Consider the following 21,087-nt stretch of genomic DNA (forward strand, 5'->3'; position numbering starts at 1 on the left):
TGGTGCTGAACCCAGGTCTCCAGGGCCAGCTGTGCCTGAAGGCACCCCTGTGGGGAGCACAGTGCCAGCCACAGCCCCCGGAAGCGCAGTGGCCACGGGCACAGCGGCTTCACTCACAGGCCCAGGTGCACGGGGGAGGCTGTCTCTGGGCCCTGACTCCTGGCTGCCGGCACACAGTCCTGAGGCCTGCAGGCTGCTCGCTGCTTGGGACAGGCTCCTCTCTCTGCGGTGTGAGCTCTGCTCTGGGCCTTGGGGGCTCTGTGGCTTCTCACAGGAACAAGGGATGCACCCCTTCAACTCCAGCCGCGTTGCCATGCCCGAGGCTTTTGCAAGAAGCAGAGCTGGTTTTGGAAGCAGGCTCGTCATATAAACACTTTTAGTAAATTCTTGTAGGATTCCCCACATGGCCCCATTGCTTTGTGCCCAGACCCGCGAGTCACTGAAGCTCCTGCCTGGGTTGCTCCTGCTGGGTGGCTAGGGGACCCCTCGCAGGTCCCAGAGAGGGAAGTGCACCCACAGGCCAGGCCCCTGCCCTGTTCTGGGTGAGCAGGGCCCCGAGGCGCACTTGGAGGCTGTGCTGGATGCCCCCCACAACTGGTCAGCCAGTTTGGGTGCTGGACGCCCTCCCTCTAGACAGACTTCCCACTGATTCAGCAGAGACACAGGCACATACAGGGCTTTCCCGATGGTGCAAAACCAGTGTTTACTCTGATTTCTTCCCGAGGTGCCCAGGGCCATCAGGCTGCGTGCTCTTGTCCGGTCACGGCGGAGCCCCACAGCACCAGGAAGTCTGGGGCGAACAAGGCACAGAGGTGACACCATCTGGGGTGGGGAGATGTCCCAGCACCAGGAAGGAGGGGCCGCTGGCCACAGTCAGGGCTGCAGGGACCCCTGAGGGACAAGGAGCCCTGGTGTGCATCAGGGGTGCACGTGGAGCCAGGTATGTGGAGCCAGGGCCTCAGGGCACTCACAGCTCCACACGGCACATCCTCCTGCCAGGCCCATTACTCGTCGCCCTGTCACGGGCTGTCCGGGCAACTCACCACAACCATGTGGGGGTCTGGAGTGGCCTACCACCCCCTGAGGAGCTGTGACCCCGGGAGACAGTGCAGAGAAGACGAGGCTCAGACCGAAGGGGGTTGGGGACTTAGGCGGCTGTGTCTCTGGCCAGGCGTGGAGGGGCAAGGGTGAGCTGCTGTCGGCCCGGGGCCCTGCCCAGGGAAACCCCGAGGGGCTTGGACGGGGGGCTGAGTGAGGACCTGAGTGTCCCTGGGGTGGCAGGACCCGTGCAGAGTGTGTGGCCGGGTCAGGAGTCAGCACGTAGACTGAGTCAGTGATGGACCGACGTCCCGGGACGTGTGACCGCAGCGGCCTCCTCCCCGTGGGCTCTGCCGGCCTGTCTAGGCCTCGCTCCGGTACCGCAGGCGGGAGAGCCGGTCCCGGACGGCCTGGTCGCTCTCGGCGCCACCCTCGGCCAGGTGGACCACCCTGCCGGCCAGGACGAGGTCCTGCACTTTTTGTTTGGTCACGGAGACCAGGCCGGGCGGGCTGGGGCTGGCTGGGCCCGTCAGGAGTATGCAGGCAGCGTGGCGGCCCGGCTCCAGCAGAACCACTGCGGGGACACGGCAATCAGGGCGGGGGGCTGGCCAGCGCGTGCCTCCTGCAGCTGGCGGGCCTGGGCCCACAGGGGGCGCACTCACCCTGGAAGGCGACGATGGGGACGGAGACGTTGTCAAGCTCCAGCAGGACGCCAGGCAGCGTGGGGTGGAGCATGTACAGGCGGCGCCCAGCTGCTCCAGGCTCCTGTGTGAGTGCGGGGTGGAGGGTGAGGCCAACGCTCACCACCAAGGCCCTGCCCGGAGCTGTGTCCTCTGGGGTCCCGGGAAACACCAGTGCCAGCACTGCACCCACTTCCTGCCCCCCTTCCCTGCCTGACCCTTCTCGGGGTCTTCCAGGTGCTACCCCCCGTCCTCCCAGTCCCCCTCGTCTCTGCCCGCCCCAGGGGATTCTGTCTCCTTGCACGCCCCCAGCCACTGGGTCTGCCCCATGTTGTCAGCCACAACCCAAGACTCTACCGTCTGGTTGGAGTCAGTTGGCTCGTGGACGCCCCAGAAGAAAAAGGCGGAGCGGTGGTCTGCGGTGGGCAGGCTGGCGGACGGCGGGTCCCCAGGGAGGCCCGGGAGGGCCTGGCTCCACAGGACGGCCCCGGAGCCGAGGTCCAGGAGCAGCACCTGTCGGGGCATAGGACAGGCTGCAGCCCTGGGGGCGGCTCGCGGGGCCCTGGTCTTGCTCCCAGCTGCGAGTAGAGCTGAGGCTGAAGGAGGTGCCGCTGACCTGTCTGTCGGGGCCGGTCCCATTCTCGACAAGCACGGCTGGGGTGTCGGGTTTGTAGTAGCCAAGAACAGGTTTTCTGGAAGGAGAGCCACGAGGGGGCTCATGTAGGGCCTCTGTGAGGAGGTGCCCGAGATGGGGGCATGCCAGCGAGGAGGGGCTGCTGTCATCAGGGGGGTCTCACCGCCCCCCCCCCCAGCAGGGTGGCACCAGGTGACAGGCAGTGGCGTTGTCCCCAGGTCTCCACAGGGGGACAGGCTGGGGGGCCCGGCTCCCTGCAGAAGGACCCCATACCTCAGGACCTGGGTTGTCCCGAAGGTCCACCTGGGCGTCAGGTCCTGCCCGTCCAGCAGCATGTAGGCCTCGGTGCTCACGAGCAGCAGGTCATCGCCCGCCTTCCCTGGCACGTTCATCAAGTAGCGGATGGCCCCAGAGCTGCAGGGGTGGGAGGGGTGGGGTGGGGGCCCCACAGGGGTGGGCGGGATGCTCCTCGTCCTCTTTCCCCACTCCCCGGGGCGCCTGTGGGGCTCCCAGGGCGCAGCCTCACGTTTCTTGCTTCTCCAGTTTCAGGATAACAAGACCCTCGCTGGATGCAGGGACCAGCAAGCCTGGGGGGACCCATCTTCTCCCAGTTTTTATTCCATTTCTATGCGCCAAGTGTCTGAGTTTGAGCCCAGGGTGACCCTAGATCCCTGGCACACAGCCTGTGCCCCCCACGGCTCCTCGCTCCCCACACCTGTGCACAACCAGCCTGTGTGACGCGGCGCTGAGCATGTCCTCCCAGAGAGGGTCGCTCTTGAGCGGGCTGTCCCTCCTGCTGACCTTCTCGTACAGGCCCTTCACGGAGCGGCTACAAAGGGCAGTGCCTGGGAACATAGACAAGCCTTGTCCCCTCTCAGCGGGTGAGGCCCTCGCATCCCTGGAGGCACAGCCAGCCCCACACCCGTCTCCGCCCGGGTGCCAGCAGGCCCATGTAGGAGGCCATCCTGGGGCCGTGGGCGCCACGTACCGCAGGGGATGAGGACGTAGTGGGCCCCCGCCCTGGTGACATGGAGGATGGAGCCGCTGGTCCCGTCCACACCCAGGCTGTCTGGGGGGCTGACCTGCTGCCCGGTGCCACCTGAGTAGATGGAGCCATTGACCTGCAGCCCAAGCGGAGGAGACGGGGCTCAGGCCGCTGGCGGGGCGTCCAGGGCTGAGGCTGGAGGCTGTGGGGCTGCCTGCGCATTCTCAGAGCTGCGCCTGCGGCTCTGGCGGGGAGTGTGCTCTCTGCCCGTCTCAGGGCCCCGAACGAGGCCCCGATGGGGAGGCCGCACAACTGGGATGGGGCGGTACCTGGTTCTCCTCCTGGATAAGGACCAGCAGGTCCGGGGCCCCGTCGGCGTCAAGGTCAGGCACGCGGAGCAGAGGGCTCAGGACGGACGCATTTCCCCCGAAGCTGCTAGGCTGGCTCCACAGGGTCTTCCCTGAAACGGAACATAGGACACAAGCGCTGTGTGCGTGACCGCTGGGTGGCCCGCAGGCACAGTCAACGGTGTCCTCCTTTGCCCGCCTCGTGTTTTCAGGTTGGCCGATGTGGACCTCCCCTTCCCAGGTAGGCAGGGCATGGCTCACTGCTGCTCTCTGGGGTCACACACATGCACGCACCGGGCAAGAATGAAGGTGCAGGCTGGTGGGGACCCGGGGGCTGCAGGTGCTGACCTGACGGCGTCTGACCCAGGTACAACCTGCCCACATCCGGCCTGTCCTTAAAACCACAGCTTATAAAGCAAGTGCCACCTTGAACCACCCTAGTGTCAAGGTGCAGGATTCCTCAGGGCCTTGGAAGGGGACCTGGGCCTATTGTCTTTAAGGCGTGTGTGCGCCTCGCGGCTTGAGATGGACCTGCGCACACCCTGTTCCCCCTGGACCTGGCCTGGCACCTGCACCTGCCCCGCGAGTGGGCAGCAACTGGCTGCCCCAGCCCCAGGTGCCCGCAGCCGCACTGGAGGGGAGGACAATGGAGTGTGACTCCTCACGACCCCCAAGCCCAGGCCTTCCCTCCTGTCCAGATTCACTGCCCCTGGGGAGGGCGAGCTGACCCCTGAGGAGTGTGTAGCCCTGAGACCCTCGAGCCCAGGGGGCCCGCTGCAGGGAGCAGCCCACCTGTGAGCGTGTCCACGGCAACAAGAGAGCCGGGCCTGCCGAGGACGACGCAGGCAGAGGGCGCCGCGCTGCCCCTGGGCTGCAGGATGCCGCACTCCACGAAGGCCCTGTCCTGGGCCACAGGCCTCTCCCAGAGGACGCTGCCGCTGGCCCCGGACACAGCAGCCACGAAGGTGCAGGGGCAGGAAAAACCTGGAGGGAGGGCAGCCGCTGGCTGCAGCGTGACCCCGGGCCTTGGCCCCGAGCCCCAGGGGTCAGACAGGGAGGGGGCGATGTGGGCGTGTCCAGGACTTCCGCCAGCTGCCTCCCCAAACCCCGAGCAGGCCAGGGGACCCCTCCTCCTCCTGCAGGGAGTGCTCAGCTTTGGGATAAAAACAAAACGTACCTTCATCAGCACAGGAGAAGCTGGAATTGCCGCGGCTGCTGTTGGTATTTTTATAAAGAAAGAGAATATCCTGGATCTTGTCCTTGTTCACGTCTTCTGCGGCCAGAAAGTCATAGGCGACTGGAAAGGAAACACCAGCCACGTTCCCAGGCCAGGCCTGGCGTGCCCCGCTCTGTGCCATGGGACCGGAGCTGGGTGCGGCTGCGCATGGAGGGAAGCAGGGCAGTGCCGCCTCCGTGGGCTGGCGACCCCATGCCCTCCAGAGGGGGCACCAGGTGCTAAGGACACCTGGGCAGCACCTTGTATCAGGGCCGAGGCCCGCCCTAATCAGCCTGGGATCTGGAGTCCATGCTCACAGGGGCTACCCTTCCTCCATTCAAGGATTCAGACGACAAACTACATGCTTTAAAATCAGACATCTAAGGGAATGAAATGCAGCCCTTACCTCACCCCGGATACAAAAATTTTCTCAAAATGGATCAAAGACCTAAACTGAAGAGCCAGAACTATAAAACTCTTAGAAAAAGAAACATTGGGGCAAACCAACAAAAGAAACAGGCAAGAGGGAAAAACAGGCAAACTGGACCTGATCGGGGGCACTGTCAGGAGAGGGGGAAGAAGAGCCACAGAGAGGGATGACGCGTCTGCAGACTGCGCACCTGACGAGGAGGATCCAGAGTGTACAGCAACAAAAACAACCCAACTCAAAAATAGGCAAAAGACTGGAAAAGATGTCTCTCCTAACAAGATGTACAAATAGCCCATAAGCTCACAGAAAGACACTCAACACCACTAGTAATAAGGGAAGCACACCAAAACCGTGAGGAGACACCATCTCCTACTTGTTAGGACGGCGATTATTAAAATAAAAGAAAACCGGAGTTTCCGGTCCGGAGCCCTTGTCCTTCGCTCCTGAGGATGTAAAATGTGGCAGCTGCTATGGAAAACAGCCCAGCAGTTTCTCAGAAAGTTAACACAGAATTAGCCTGGGCTCCGGCACTCCCATTCTTTGGGTGAACAGCCAGCATAACCGAAAGCAGGGACTCAAGTAGTCACTTGTACAGGAACGTTCACAGCTGCGTTATTTACAAAAGCCAAAACATGGAAATAAGCAAGGTGTCCATGGTTCGAAGAATAAACAAAATGTGATCCATCCATAAAACAGATTGTTATTCACTCATAAAAAAAGAGCAAAATTCTGCATCAGGCTGCAGCATGGATGAGCCTCGAGTGTAGTCAGCCAGTCACAAAAGACACCTCAGTCACAAAAGACACCTCAGTCACAAAAGACACCTCCAGTCCCGTGAGGGGCTAAGCACAGGCCCCCCCCAGAGACGAAGCAGCTCAGACAGCGGGAGCGCTTGGGCGGGAAGGCGGGTGGACAGGCGCCCTGCACCGGCTATAGAACTTCTGAGGTGACCAAAGTTTTGAAAAAGCGATGATGGTCACGCGGTCTTCTGAACGAACGCCACTCAGCTGTTTACTCTAAAATGGCAATTTTTTTTGGTGATATGTGTTTTACCACAAAAATAAAAATTGAATACCGGACAAAAGACTTTCATAGTTAAGTGGTGAAGAGCTTGGCAAATAAACCCTCTCCTCCAAAAATAACGGTAAAATGAGATAGAATTGTGAAAAGCTCCCATTTCAGGACTCTGGGAGCAGACTGAAGGCGCACATTATTGGAGCTGCTGCTGCTGCTGCTGCTGCTAAGTCGCTTCAGTTGTGTCCGACTCTGTGCGACCCCATGGACTGCAACCCACCAGGCTTCTCTGTCCCTGGGATTCTCCAGGCAAGAACACTGGAGTGGGTTGCCATTCCTTCTCCAATGCATGAAGGTGGAAAGTGAAGTCGCTCAGTCGTGTCCGACTCTTAGCGACCCCATGGACTGCTGCCCACCAGGCTCCTCCATCCATGGGATTTTCCAGGCAACAGTACTGGAGTGGGGTGCCATTGCCTTCTCCCCCATTATTGGAAAAGCACTGATTTAAGACACATAACCAGAGTTTTCTGGGCTGCCCACCCTGCGTCAGCCGGGGACCACAGGCGGTAAGATCAGAAAGCAGCAGCTTCCCGCCAGAGGGACTGAAAACGCGAGTGCCCTCTGGGTGGGCGGGTGGGGGAGTGGGCAACTTCAGAGTGGATCACAGACCTCAATGGCAGAGCGAGAACTATAACGGGAAAACCCGGGGAAAATCTTCATGGCCGTAACTTAGGCAAAGAGTTCTTAGACACCAAAAGCATAAATCCACACTAAAAATGGATACATTTGGTTTCATCGAAATTTAAAACTTTTGTGCTTCAGTAGACACCCTAAAGAGAATGAAAAGACAAGCCCCAGATGAGTCACACATATTCACACATCATATATGTGACGGAAGACTTGTACTTGGAAGATATTAATATAAAAACCTTAAAAATTTTTGACTGACGTATATTTGATTAACAATGTTGTGTTAATAATAAGACAATCATACTTTTAAGTGAGCGGAAGATGTGAATAGACGCTCACCACAGAAGGAGTAAGACCAGCCGATAATTCACGTGAACGTTGCTAGCCACCAGGGAAACGCGAACCACAGTGAGACACCACTTCACACCCACTAGGAAGGCCACACGGCAAAGACCATGACGAGCGTTGCCCAGTGGGGACATGAAACGGAGGCCTGGAAGGGACTGGAGTCAAACCGGACTTAGTGTGAGGTTCAACAACCCTGTTGCTGCCGGTCTTCCCAAGAAAAACAGGACATGTCCACACAAGGATTTGTACACAAATGTTCACAGCAGTGTTACTCATGAAAGTCAGGAACTGAAATGATGCAAATGGTCACTAGCTGGTCAGTGGATGAACACCCTATCCACACAAAGGAACACGGATGAACTCATGTGAGAGAAGCGAAGACGCGTCTTACAGGATTTCATTCACGTGAAATGTCCAGGACTGGCAAGTGGATGTGGACAGGAGCTGCTGGTGGGGACAGGCCACGGCGAGGAGCCGGGTAGGAATGAGGGGACGGTCTCAGTGCTGGATGCAGAGACAGCTGCCCAGGTGCTCAGGCCTTCAGCTGACTAAAAGTCACCAAGTCATGCGCTCAGCACAGGTGGATATAATGATACATGAATTATCTCTCAGTAAACCCGATAAAAATCAACACAGAAGCACATGTTACCACTCGCTCTCAAAACTAAGCACCAAATTCTGAACAGAACCGACTGTAAGTGGGGCTCATGGAAGAAATTTCCCTCATTCCACCAGAAAGTGAAAGTTGCTCAGTCGTGTCCGACTTTGTGACCTCAAGGCCTATACAGTCTGTGGAATTCTCCAGGCCAGAATACTGGAGTGGGTAGCCTTTCCCTTCTCCAGGGGATCTTCCCAACCCAGCGTTTGAACCCAGGTCTCCCACACTGCGGGCAGATTCTTTACCAACTGAGCTATGAGGGAAGCCCTATTCCACCAGAGAGGGCTTCCAGTCTGTTCAAAGCAGCACTGCTAGGCTGTGAGCACGCAGGCCCCCGACGCGGGACGGCACCCAGTGGGCAGGGGCGTGCCCAGGAAGCAGATTCAGCTGCAGGCCCAAATCATGGGCACCAGACGGCAGGGAGGGCTGGAACCCGGCAGGAGGCCCACAGCAGACCAGCGGCCTGGTTCTCACCTTTGGGACGGCCTTCTCTGCATCTATTCTGCCAGGGCTCTCTTGCTAATATCTTTTTTTAAGTCAGGAAAGTAACCACACGGGCCCCTTTCTTTTCCCGACCCCACTCCCTATCCCGAGGGCACTCCCGTTTCTGAGACTCCAGGGAACCCGGGGTCCCTTGGCGACCCCGCCGCCCACACCTGCCGCATTGTAATCGATCCTCCACACCCCCTGCAACACCGGCCGGTCCGGACACGGGATGATGAAGGAGACCACGAACACCACGAGGAGGCAGGCAAACAGGGAGAGGAAGAAGGCCGCGGTCCGGCAGTGCGAGAGGCGAGTCTGCGGGGCCGGCGTCCCGCGGGGCTCCTTTCCTGCCGGGGCCCCCGTGTTCTCTGGTACCTTCCTGTTCTCGCTTTTGAGCGGGTGGATCTCGGCCTCCAAGTCCTTGCCGTCCGTCATCGTGTGCACATCCCTGAGTTCACCTCCCGGCCACTGCAGTGGCGACAGAAGGAGAGGCGGTCAGGAGCTGGCGTGGCTGTGGCCCATCAGCCAGGAGACAGCATCACGGCTCCTCTGGAGAAGGGCTCTGAACCGGGAGGTTGTGGTCTCAGAGGCAGCAGACACCACGGCTCCCGCCTGCTGACCCGGGTAGGCCAGCTAGGCAAGACTACAGCAGAGCACGCGTTAAACATTAACCATGAACTGAGGCACCTCTGACTGGCCTCCCGCCTGCCCCAAGCGAGGGCCAGACCCCAGGGAGGGGCTGCGCTTACTCACGGTGTGACCTGGGCGTTGGGTGAGACCTGCTGGGGCCTGCGTCCGTCCCTGCGAAAGGGAACAGTGTTCAGGAGGCTGAGGCTTAGCGTGCTAAAGGCACGGAGAGCACAGGTTCAGCTTCTGATACACAGAGCGGCAAGCTGATTGCTGCTGGAAATGAGGGTGTCGGCCACCTCCCTCCTTCCTGCCCCATCTCCGAGTGCACCAGGCGTGGGCAGGGAGGCAACCCGGGAAGGCTGGCTCGGAAAACACAGGGGAAAACCCTTCTGAAGAGGTGACCCACTGACAGCTGCACACCACCACCACCAAGCCCCGAGCTCTTTGTTGTGTGAGAAGGAAACACACTGCTGTTATTTTAGCTTTTGGCCATGCCTATTGGCACGTGGGATCTCAGTTCCCCTGCCAGGGATCGAACCCAAGCCCCTGCGGTGGAGATAAACCGCGGGACCACCAGGGAAGTCCCACACTTCCGTCTTGTGGAAGGCCAGGTATTTGTTATTTTGATTCTTTTTAAACAGCCAAACCAGTGTCCTAACAGACACAGATCACATTGAGAGGACGCGGGGGATCACAGGGTCTTAGTGGGTGAAATCCTCATCTGCCCGAGAGGGAGGCCCTGCTGGAGGTTAAAACCAGGACGGTGTGACGGGCTCCCACGGGGTGGGTGAGGGAAGCAGGAAGAGGCCACAGAGAGCGCCGATTCCCTGTATAAACTTTTTACTTTCCCCCTTTAATGGCTTTTCTCTATTTATATAATAAAAACCTGTGTATACACCCACTAGAGCGGCTTTAGTAATAAAGTGAAAAAATGTAAGCGTGGAGGAGGAGGTGGGGACCCTGGGTAAACAGTCGTGTGCGGCTGAGGGGGCGGGCATCGCGGCAGCTGCCGTGGAGGCAGCCTGGCGGCTCCTCGGATGGTCAGCCACGGGGCCACGGTCTGACCCAGCGGCGCCACTCCCGGGCGCCCCCCCAGGAGACCCAGAGCCCCTACACACTGAGGCTCAGAGCTTCATGGTTCGAACAACCCCAGTGTCTCTCTACAGGCGGTGGGTAAGCAGCACGGGTCTGCCCACGTGATGGAGTATTACACAGCTGTGAACACTCCCTTGGTGAGACTATGCAGACACAGGTCACACACTGAACGGCTTCATTTCAGTGTGTCCAGAACAGGCAGCTCCCTTGAGGCAGAAAGTAGGTGAGTGAGTGCCAGGGGCAGGGGAGGCGACTGCTATCGGGCGTTGCTTTGTCCTGTGATGTAACGATGACTGCAGACCTCACGCGTGTACTAAATGTCACTGATAGTAAGCTCCATGTTACGTGTACATTACCACAACTGAAAAAACCAGATGTCTGTGCCTTCTCCTCAATGTTGAGACAGGAGTTTTCACATCGTGAAAAAGTGAGCCTGTCAAGGAAATGAGCCGGACACAGGAAATGGAGCAAGGCTTGTGACCAGGGCCTCCTCTCAGCCCAGAATCTGACTGCAGGGGAGGAGGGGGGCGCTAGGAGAGAGGGTCTGGGAAGCCGGCTCACAGACAGGTCGTCAACACCGGTGTTTTGAACGGGCGCCCTCATGCTGGGAGGTTTACCTCTTTTGCCAAGTGGTGGGCATTTTCAGCCCCGCTTTGGTATCCGGAGCAGCAGCAGAGCTTTGGGAGTCAGGGTGCGGGTGCTGTGCCCGGCCCCCCCGGCCATTGGGGACTTGGGATGCGGCCCCCTCTCAAGCTCTGTGTCCCCGACCCCGCGGGCAGTTCTCGTCAAGTGTATTAAACCCAGAAAAAGTGAGTTGACTAAAGGAAAGTATTAGATGACACTGAGCACACTGCTGTCCTGCGGGCGGTGGCACAGAAATGGTGTGGGGCCTGCAGACGGCAGGGACGCACAGGCCTGGTTGCTGGGAACCTGTGGTATTGCGAGCTGAAATCTGCCTTCCGAGACCAGCTCCCGGCCCAGATTCTGTGCTGTGGAGTCACATCTAATCCCTCTCTTACACGTAAGCCTTCCCAGCGTCTAAAGACCATTAATGAAAAACCATGTTCAGGAGGCTACCGCCTGCCCCTAGAGCTGCGGCCCATGACAGGTGCAGGCTCTCTGGTGTCCTGTCCAAGGTACCCATCCGACCTCGCTACACCACCCAAGGTTCCTGTTTGCCAAAATACAGCAGCTAATATTGGTAGAAAGAGAATTTGTTGGAAAGAGGTTGTTGTTTGCATGGTTCAGTGGCTAAGTCACACAGACAGTGCCAGAATGGAGGGGAGCTGGAGAGCCAAACTCAGAAATCGGTGGGCACCAGGGACCTGAGGTGACCGGGGCTCTTCGGGCCCACAGTTGGGGGCAGTCGGCGCTGGCACCATGCTCTGCCTCGGGCTCTCTCAGTGGGATGCTCCTGGGACAAGCTGGTCACCCCTCCGGTTGTGCATCCACTGTGGACCGCCCACCCCCTGGGCTGGCCCCGTTTCCAGCCCTGCACCCTCCCAACAGGGCCCTGGAGGAGTCCGGAGACAGCACTGCAGGCGCAGACAGACTAGCCCCGCGGAAGCACAGGCTCTCCATCCTGCTGTGCACCACACAGGCCCCAAGCAAGGCCAAAGGCCACCGCCCTCACCTCAGGCAGAGCCTGCACACATGGCTCAGGGGCCACTAGTAAGCCACTCCGGAAAGTGAAACACTGAGCTCTACCTTGCAGCGTCTTCGAGAGCCGTTTCAGCTCCTGTGAGGTAACAGTGTGCCGGGGCGGGCCCAGGGTGTCTCTGGCTGGAGGCCGGAGCAGGGCTGGCCCTCCGCCCTGCTGCCTTTCTCCCTTAGGAGCCAGAACTCCAGGCACCTCCCTGAGTCAAGAGCTGACTCTAGTTACTCTGAATAACTTTTCTCCTTTTAATCATTAACAGAGTTCCAAGTTAAAGATACTTTGTAACAAACAGGTGAAGGATACTGTGTTCCTTCCTGGGGAAGGTTTGTGTTCTTAGGAGAGAAACCTTACCAAGTACAAGACTTGATTCACCTGGAAACAAACCACCCACAGAGGGAAGACTGGGGAAAGACTCTAAACCACTCCCTGGACTCCTCCTCCTTCCTGGGTCCCTAGGGCTGGCCAGGCGGGGCTCTCCTGTCAGGTGGGGGGGTCCACACGCCCACCGCGCTGCCTGCCGACAGCCCCCCCCACCCCCGGACCAGGGAGCGCATGCCGGGGCTGGCGGCCGGGGGAGGCGGGTCTGCACCACAGCGCCTCCGACACCACGCTGGACGTCACCAGCGCTGGGGCCAGCCCTGCGAGCTTTCTGTAACATCTTGTGAGCCTATAATTAGTTCCAAGTACACAGTTTAAAAAATAATAAAGAAGGTGGGGTCAGAGCTTTGCCAGTGCTGGCGCCGCCCTGGAGCTGCCTGATCTCCAGGCTTCTGCTCCAGAGTCAGAGAACTGTTTGTGCTTTGTTCTGCTTGTTCTTGGCAGAACATCAACCACAGTGGAGTTTCTGCAAAGACCTCTGAGAACAGCCAACATCCCCCCGCCTGTTTCAAACCAATCACCGCCTTTCTGCAGGCCCCCCACGGCAATCACTTCCCTCCCCACCATGGGGAGAACGTCCCTCTGGTTCTCTGCTGCTCACGTACAGCGAGTCCCCGAAGAAGACAGCACAGGTGCCTGAGGTCACGAAGGGCCTGCCTGGGCAGGAGGGGAGCCCGTGAGGGCGTGGCGGGGCTCCAGGGTCCCCAAAGCCAAGGGTACACCTGGACCTGGCCTGGGTGCCCACAGCACCGCTCACAATTGAAGGCGCTGAGAGTGGCTCAGGGTGTCAGCCCGACCCCTGAGCCTGGCAGATGCAGAGTACAGTGCCCAAAGTCTCCCCGGAGCCGGATCAGTCAGTCGGTGAACGTCAGGCTTTTTTCCAGTCTCTTTCAGGTCGCAGCTGCTCTGGTTCAATTCCACACAAAGGGGGAATAAGAGAAACTTAACAGGTCTTTTGCCTCTAATACCGCAATGAAGCCTCTGCAACCCTAACCCCGGAACGAAGCCCAAACCCAGGTGTGTTGATTAACTAGCCCTCACCTGCCAACACAGGAAAGACCCACAGCCCCCCACCGATGGGCTCTCAGTAACAGGCCCGCTGGAAAGACAGACCAGCCTGGGCATGGAATGCATATTTTTTACGTCAGCAAAACAACGTGGGAGCCTTGTGTACGCATCCTCATCAGTATCACGGCAATAGATACTGAAGGAAAGCACAGCCCACGCTGGGCACACGGACACCTAAGGAATGAAGCCGCTTTCACCTCAAATGAGGCTTCCCTGATAGCTCAGCTGGTAAAGAATCCGCCTGCAATGCAGGAGATCCCGGTTCAATTCCTGGGTCGGGAAGATCCACTGGAGAAGAGATAGCCTACCCCCACTCCAGTATTCTTGGGCTTCCCTGGTGGCTCAGCTGGTAAAGAATCCACCTGCAATGTGGGAGACCTGGGTTTGATCCCGGGGTTGGGAAGATTCTGGAGAAGGTAAAGGCTACCCACTCCAGTATTCTTGGCCTGGAGAATCCCATGGACCGTATAGTCCATGGGGGCGCAAAGAGTCACACACGGCTGAGTGACTTTCAGTTTCACCTCAAGTAACAGCTGTTAGGATACAACAGAGAAAGCAAAGATAATAAAGGGCAAGGCCCTGAGGCTCAGCGATTTGAATCCTGACCTCATTTGCAGCCCTGTCCTTTTCTGTCATTTCTAAGCTGCTCTGGGACTTAACGACAGAAATCAAGCTGATTCACAGGATTTTCGGTCACTGGGTTTTTTTTCTCCTGATGCTTCTGAGCTTCCCAAATAACTACAGAAGTAAACCAACAGAAAAAAGAAATGAAGGGAAAAGTGAGAGGTTAAGAAAGAAAATGCATGGAGATGATATCTGTTAAGGTAAAAGGTATGAGTCTAAGAATCACCTGCTTGAGATAAACACGCAATCACTGTGTGAGGCTTTTCAAAGCCGCCTGCCCTGCCACCACCCCCAGCACTAAGAAGCCTCACCCAGCTCCCCTGGGTGTGTCTGCTCAAGGCCAAATCTTCGCACCCGCCCAGCAGGGAAGGACAGAACACCCAGCAAGAGTTAACATTTGGAGGGGCAAGAAGATGCAGTATTTGGAGAAAAGAAATAACTCCTTTTCCTCCAAGAGTTCTTTCTCTGAGAAGAGTTTACTGAGTCAGAGACAACAGAAAAGTCAAAAATAAAAAAGCTTCACCCTAACTTTGATGCACAGTGAAAGCACAGAGTCTAACAAGGCTAACAAAGAGTCTAACAAGGGAGAATTGCCCCAACAAAGACCTGACAATTCTACAGGGATTATGAAAGCAGGGGCTTAACTTTTTAAACTAAAATTTGGTAACTTCTTTTTGGAGAGATCATTTTAGAGGAGTTTAATAAGAAACGTGTCCCCCACCCCCACCCCCTGCCCAATTTTAAAATGTTCAAATTTACAGCATTCCTTTTTTTTTTTTTTGGTTGTGCAGAGAGGCTTGTGGGATCTTAGTTCCCCAACCAGGGATCGAACCCATGTGCCCTGCATTGCAAGACAGATTCTTAGCCACTGGGGCCAGCAGGGGAGTCCCCACAGCATTCTTTTAAAGGAATTTTCAGACTACGATTCAAAGAGGTCAGACGTTGAAAATTAAGCACTTCAAACAGAAAGGCTGTTTGCATATTTTTAAAAATTGGCTTAAAGTAAGTAAATTTTTGTTTAAACTGCCTGCCTTAAAATCTTAACTCTGGTTTTAGCTGAGAATTTTCAGAACATGGAAGCACAGTCTGCTTTGTGAGGGAAGAAGGAAGGAGGCACCGCTGGTATTTGCCCAGAAGTCCTGGTGGAGACACAGACCGCCTTCCTCCACTCATGCAGGAATAGCTGCTTCTGTTACTTGACCTTACGAGGGTGACAGCCTCACAAAGCAGATATTATTTTAATCAAAGGTAACTGCGAATTAGAAAACATGAAAAACATGCAGGGAAAACTCAGGAAAAACTCTGACTATAGATTAACCTCACTCTTTTAGCTTCACCAGTTAGTGAGAGAAACCAAAAGGATTTTGTCACTGGATTAAACCAGGAAAAGGTTTAATCGAGGACTGATCAGGTCCAGCGAGACTCTTACGGTGGGGGTGAGGGGGAAGCAGACTTCTCTCCACCGGCATCTCTCCCCCTAATTCACACTCACCGGGCTTATATTTCAAAGGCGCAGGAATCATAAAGGACAGAACACACAGCATCTAATCGTGTATCCACTGCCTTTGCTCACTTGGCCGTGCTGTGACCTGACCAGTAAGGGGGCTGGTTTTCAAGTCTTCTGTGGGGCTGGGTCCCCTGCCAGGAGGCCCTCTCAATCCTCCGAGCCTCGGCTGGACCGCGTCAAACTTCAGGAAGCTCTGCGCGAGCCCCATGGACCGGGCGGGCCACCTTCCACCAGAGAACTCGGCCTTTTTCTTTCAAAGCGCCCATCATACTCCTCCCGCAGCCACTGACCGGGAGCTATTTTAGGGCAGGCAGACTCCCCGGTGCCAAACACACGGCAGACACTGGGTAAGTGTCAGTTACGTGGGGAGAAAGCTTCACTCAAGAGCTTGTCTTGGTGCTCAGACCTCCTGACCTGTAATCATGAATCCACCTTACGTACAAGTGCCCCAAGGCTTGTCCCCAAAGCCAGCTGTGACACACACAAGCGGCCTAGGAATGTCTTTACATCAGGGCTGCTCCAACAGCATTCAACCAGAGGTATGCATGTGAGAGACGCCCACAGAACCCAACTGGGCAAACTGGGTTTTCGGCTGAGCAAAGCAGAAGTCAGACAATGCCCACTTCAGTGTTCAGTTGTTTACAGCCGAACAACTATTTCCTCTTGTCACTAAGCAAATAATCTCAAGACAAAGACGACGCCCTTCATCAGCTTTCAAATGAGGTCAAATTTTAAGATCATTCACGGTTCCCGGATAAAGACAAGTGTTTCACAGGCAGGTCAGTGCTTAGGGACCAGACCTCAGCACAATCCTTTTCCTTCACAAGACTCAAGACCACACCTGTCAGAGCGGGTGAGGGTGGCTGGAACACTGCCTAAGAGTGAGCTAAGAAGGACTAGCCACCTGCATTTCAGATGAGCACAGAACAAGGTTTTGCAGATTTATCCATAAAATCACATGGAAGAAGCCTTTTACCTGAGTTCTAAGGCAGATTTAATTTCCTCTGCTGCTAAGTTGCTTCAGTCGTGTCCGATTCAGTGTGACCCCATAGACGGCAGCCCACCAGGCCCTGCCATCCCTGGGATTCTCCAGGCAAGAACACTGGAGTGGGTTGCCATTTCCTTCTCCAATGCACGAAAGTGAAAAGTGAAAGTGAAGTTGCTCAGTCGTGTCCGATTCTTCTCGACCCCATGGACCGCAGCCTTCCAGGCTCCTCCATCCATGGGATTTTCCAGGCAAGAGTACTGGAGTGGGTTGCCATTGCCTTCTCTGAATTTCCTCTGATTCCCCCACAAACCAGTGTTTCTTCTTGTCCTCACATTAGGGAAGGCAGAGCTTTTAAGACGATAAAGAATAACTCTTATGTGATCACCTTTCATCAATCCTATAAGTTGGTCCTCACTTGAATTTACTTATTTTTTAAGAGCTTTTGGCACACAAACGTTTAGATATTCGTGAACGCAGAGAGCCCTAGCCCCATCCTTCCTCTCACCCAGTTCAGTGATTTCTAACAGAGCCAACCGTTTCCGTCTACAGACCAGCACTCTTCTCCACCATGCCCCACCTCCAGTTTTTAAAAAAGTTGCTCCGATTGTGGAGACATGCCATTTGCTCTCTCAACATCTACTTCCTGGTTATTCATTTAGGAATCAGTGTTCTTCTTCTTCTTTTCGGACACCATATCCAAATTCCATGAAGGATTTAACACAGTGAGAGAGGGAACAAAATTCACCAAGTTTGCGGGTTTTATAAAGACTGATTTTGAACGAGGTATCTGGTACATTTCGAAACAACCAACAAACCCTGTAGTTTCTGACTTAGCTCTTCAATTAGCTTCTCCTACCAACAGCAACTACTTTAGGTCATACTTTCATAATTTCTCACTTGGATTTCTGTAGTCATCTCAAATCTTGATTAAAAAAAAAAACACAAAAAAAACCCTGCCTTCATGCTGCAAGAGACATCTTTCTAAAACATCTGATTATATCATTCCCCTGCTTGAAACTCTTGACCAACCCTTCACAATTTGCCTGCAGGTCTTTTCACCACCTGGCTTTTGCCAACCTGTAGTGTCATCTCTCCCCAAACCCTACACCAAGCAACTGTTCCCTCAGTCGTAAGGCCTTAAACGCCCACTCAAACCAGACCACCCCGTCCGCACCCGCCACTGCTCCTTACTCACTGAGCCACCGGTGAGACCTGCCCCAGATGGCAGAAACTTCAGAGGGTATCCCTTCTTTGTGGCCTTTGTTTTCCCAGGATAAAGCATAGTGCATGGCATAAAATAAACACACACGTTCACCTGTCAATAAATGTCCAATTCTTCCTATGCTCTGCTTGTCAGCTTTTCTTGCAAGAGTAATTCATAAATGCATTTTTTGTTGCTGTTGTGTTTCTTTTTGTGGGCTTTTTCATAAATGCATTTATTAACAGTTTATTTTGAAATATACACTGTGCAGGAGCACGTGACTTTTAAAACCTCCTTTAAAATATATAGCGTGTATCAGATGTCGGGGTCAGTTTGACTACCTGACATCTACTCCTTCTTTCTATAAGAGCACCTGGATTTTCTCTGGGTAAATGCACTTTTCCACAAGCTGACTGTGGTTCTGATAACTCTGAGGAGAGCTCCTTGTCTAGGGTTAGCTGCTGCTGCTGCTAAGTCACTTCAGTCGTGTCTGACTCTGTGTTACCCCATAGACGGCAGCCCACCAGGCTCCCCTGTCCCTGGGATTCTCCAGGCAAGAACACTGGAGTGGGTTGCCATTTCCTTCTCCAATGCATGAAAGTGAAAAGTGAAAGGGAAGTCACTTAGTCGTGTCCGACTCTTTGCGACCCCATGGACTGCAGCTTTCTAGGCTCCTCTGTCCGTGGGATTTTCCAGGCAAGAGTACTGGAGTGGGGTGCCATCGCTATCAGTTAGCTAACAGGGGTTAGTTAGCTAACAGGGGTTAGGATCCAACCGGAATTACAGAGGCACTCTTCCCATAGAAGTGGTTTTAAAATAAGTTCACAAGCTCTTTGATGTGCCTTCCTTCAAGGTGAAGTCTTTGAGGACCTTTCTGGCAGTCCAGTGGTTAAGAATTTGCCTTTCAATGCAGGAGACGTGGGTTCCACCCCTGGCAGAGGAACTAAGATCCCACATGCTGGAGAGCAACCAAGCCCGAATGCCACAATAAAGACCCAGCACAGCCAATAAGTAAGTAAATAAATAAATGCCTACTATGCCCCTTAAAACTTCCCTAAAACACTTTCCTTCCCATTATGACTACCCAGAACCACCCAAAATTCTGCTTAGACCGGGGCTTCCTAGATATGTTAGAGACCCACCGGATACATTCTAGGTATATCCAATATACCCTGGTCATATTGTTTTTTTAAAAAATAAAAAGGTGAAGTCTTTTGTGCTTAGTGATGCTAGCGGATAGAATGTGGCGGGAGAACCAGCAAAACTGCAAAACAAGTTCATAAAGGTGTGGTGGCTTCACCATCCTCTCCTCTCTGACGTCCTGCTCTGAGGCGAGGAGGCCATGGGCCCTGTGCAAAAGCCCCCCAAGCTGGGATATTAGGACTCCAACCAACAGCCCAGAAGGCACTGAGGGCTTGAGTGAGCACGCTATCCTGGAGTCAGAACCTCCAGTCCCAATCAAGATGTCAGAGGACTGTGGCCCCAGCCAGTACCTTGGTTGCAACCCCATGAGAGTCCTTGAACCATAATCACTTAAGTCACTCATGAATTCTTGACCCACAGAAACTGATAATAAATGTTTGATGTTTTAATCCATTAAACTTTGTGCTGATTTGTTACAGAGCAGCAGATAACTAATACAAGCAGGTAGGACAGAGTCAGGAACCTGAGAAGAAAGCCAACACATAAACAGATTAAAGAGTTACGTGAGGTGATACTAGTGAGACCCCATGTGCCATCATCAGATGCTGATGGTCTCATTTAAGCTGCTGGCCCCATCTGCTTCTGGTCCCCTGGACATTCCTAAATGAAAGGCAGTGGAGTCCCTCCAGAGGTTGAACTAGTTTTAATAGATGCTTGACACTCGAAGCCGAAAGCACTAGAACCAGTGCAACATGGGCTCACAGAACTGGTAAAATGCCCAAGCAAATCTTCACTTGGTTGTTAACAGGGCCATTTTCATTTCACCCTTTCCTGCTCCTAATTTAGCTAACTTATTGTACTTACTATCTGTATCTTACCATAGAATTGAAGCTCCTTGAGAACAGGAATTCCTTGGTAAGTGCTATATCCTCAGCACAGACAACCATGCCTCCCCCCCGCCCCCGACTCTCCCCGGCACTTTTTGAGTTCCCTTGAGCTGCTGTAACTTCAGGCTCACAGTCAAAGTGCAAGAGAGGAGGGGAGAGGTCTGCGTGAGGCTCAAGGTATCAGCAGCCTGAGTGAGTGAGTCGCTCAGTCGTGTCCTACTCTTTGCTCATGGACTGTAGCCTGGCAGGCTCCTCTGTCCATGGAATTCTCCAGGCAATCTGCAGCCTAGGAGGAGGCAAGCCCATCGCACAAGCTCCTCGGCTGAAATTACAGGGTTGCAAGGATTTGCCTGTCAGTTCCCAGGCGGTCAGTTCACGGGGGAGCTGAAGTCTCACAGACGACAGCGTTCTTCCTCCTTTTCAACTCTGCCTTGCTTTTGCTTAGAAGACCGGCTGCAGACAGCGATCACCCCATAGATAAGTAACCGTCAGCTGAGCTTTGGTTACCGGGCCGGTCGTCTGACAGGCGCTGTCCTAGTAACAGGACGTGGATCTCTGACTGTGGGTAGCGGCAGCTCACGGATATCGTGTCTTAGCATATTTTAAAATTACTCCCAGGCAACCCATGAAGCAATGGCTGGCTCGCCTCCCGAGCAGCTAAAGAGGGGTGGAAGTTAATCCTGTCCTGAGGGTGAACTGAAGCCTGGGCTGCGGGAGTCGGATCTGCTCAGAGCGCCTCCACCCACCGGGCGGCGCGGACAAGCGCGGACCCCAATGCCGGGCGTTGGGCGCGAGCACGATCGGGCCCTGGGGGCTGGGGTCTCCTGGGACCCCGCGGCGGCGCGGACACAATCTGCGGGCAGGGAGGAGGAGGACCGCGCTAGCCCCGCGGCGCGCACGCGCGAGGAGGACGAGGACGCGCTACTCACCTGCCGCCGCGCCCTCGCGAGGCTGCCGGAGCTGCTGCCGCGCCGCCGCAGGCCGCTCGGGCCCGCCTCTGGCGTCACTTCCGGTCGGGTGGGGCGGGCCAGGCGGAAGCGCCCCAGGTCCGGCCCCGCCTTGCGGCCGCATGGTTGCCGAGCAACGACGACGGCGGTGCGGGTCCGCCCGGCGAGTTGCACCTGGGGCTTTGGCTGCTCTGCTGCGGTTCCGCGGTTGTCTGCGCGTTGAGCCTCTTTCGTAGCTTTTCCGTGTGTTCGCCGACGCTTCCTCTTCCGGAAGTGCCTATTCTGGTCGTTGGTCCAGTTTTCTTCTCAGTGGGGTGTGTTTCCGTACTGTTTCCTAGCGCTCAGGAATGTTAAATTCTTGTCGGTTGCTTGTGTCGTTACGTATCTCGTTTTGCGCCTTGTCTTTTCACTTTATGGATCTCTATTTCAATATAAA

The 21,087-nt window shown here is 55.4% G+C and overlaps 1 protein-coding gene across 4 annotated transcripts; it reads right to left on the reverse strand.

Moving 5' to 3' along the window:
• Positions 1-678: 678 nt before the first annotated feature.
• FAM234A (family with sequence similarity 234 member A) lies at positions 679-20,733 on the reverse strand. 4 transcript variants are annotated; one of them, XM_070362724.1, is made up of 13 exons: positions 20,634-20,733; positions 9,280-9,327; positions 8,697-8,994; positions 4,862-5,062; positions 4,477-4,668; positions 3,667-3,797; positions 3,341-3,473; positions 3,068-3,197; positions 2,626-2,766; positions 2,335-2,410; positions 2,076-2,231; positions 1,701-1,803; positions 679-1,612 (listed from the first exon to the last, which is right to left on the reverse strand). In XM_070362724.1, the coding sequence occupies exons 3-13, from the start codon at positions 8,959-8,961 to the stop codon at positions 1,401-1,403; spliced, it is 1,740 nt and encodes a 579-aa protein (XP_070218825.1). In that variant the 5' UTR covers positions 8,962-8,994; positions 9,280-9,327; positions 20,634-20,733; the 3' UTR covers positions 679-1,400. The 4 variants fall into 4 exon arrangements, with proteins under 4 accessions (XP_070218825.1, XP_070218828.1, XP_070218826.1 ...); XM_070362727.1 differs by having other exon boundaries at positions 4,862-4,981; positions 20,634-20,732; XM_070362725.1 differs by having other exon boundaries at positions 9,276-9,327; positions 20,634-20,721.
• Positions 20,734-21,087: the final 354 nt, after the last annotated feature.

This window comes from Bos mutus, chromosome 25, assembly GCF_027580195.1.
Source record: "Bos mutus isolate GX-2022 chromosome 25, NWIPB_WYAK_1.1, whole genome shotgun sequence".
Taxonomy (NCBI): Eukaryota; Metazoa; Chordata; class Mammalia; order Artiodactyla; family Bovidae; genus Bos; species Bos mutus.

Coding starts and splice junctions, on each gene's coding strand:
- FAM234A (XM_070362724.1), bottom strand. CDS start 8,961: ATGACGGACGGCAAGGACTTGGAGGCCGAGATCCACCCGCTCAAAAGC. Junction 3,198..3,340: donor CTACGTCCTCATCCCCTGCG/GTACGTGGCGCC, acceptor CTATGTTCCCAG/GCACTGCCCTTTGTAGCCGC. Junction 2,411..2,625: donor GGGACAACCCAGGTCCTGAG/GTATGGGGTCCT, acceptor CTCTCCTTCCAG/AAAACCTGTTCTTGGCTACT.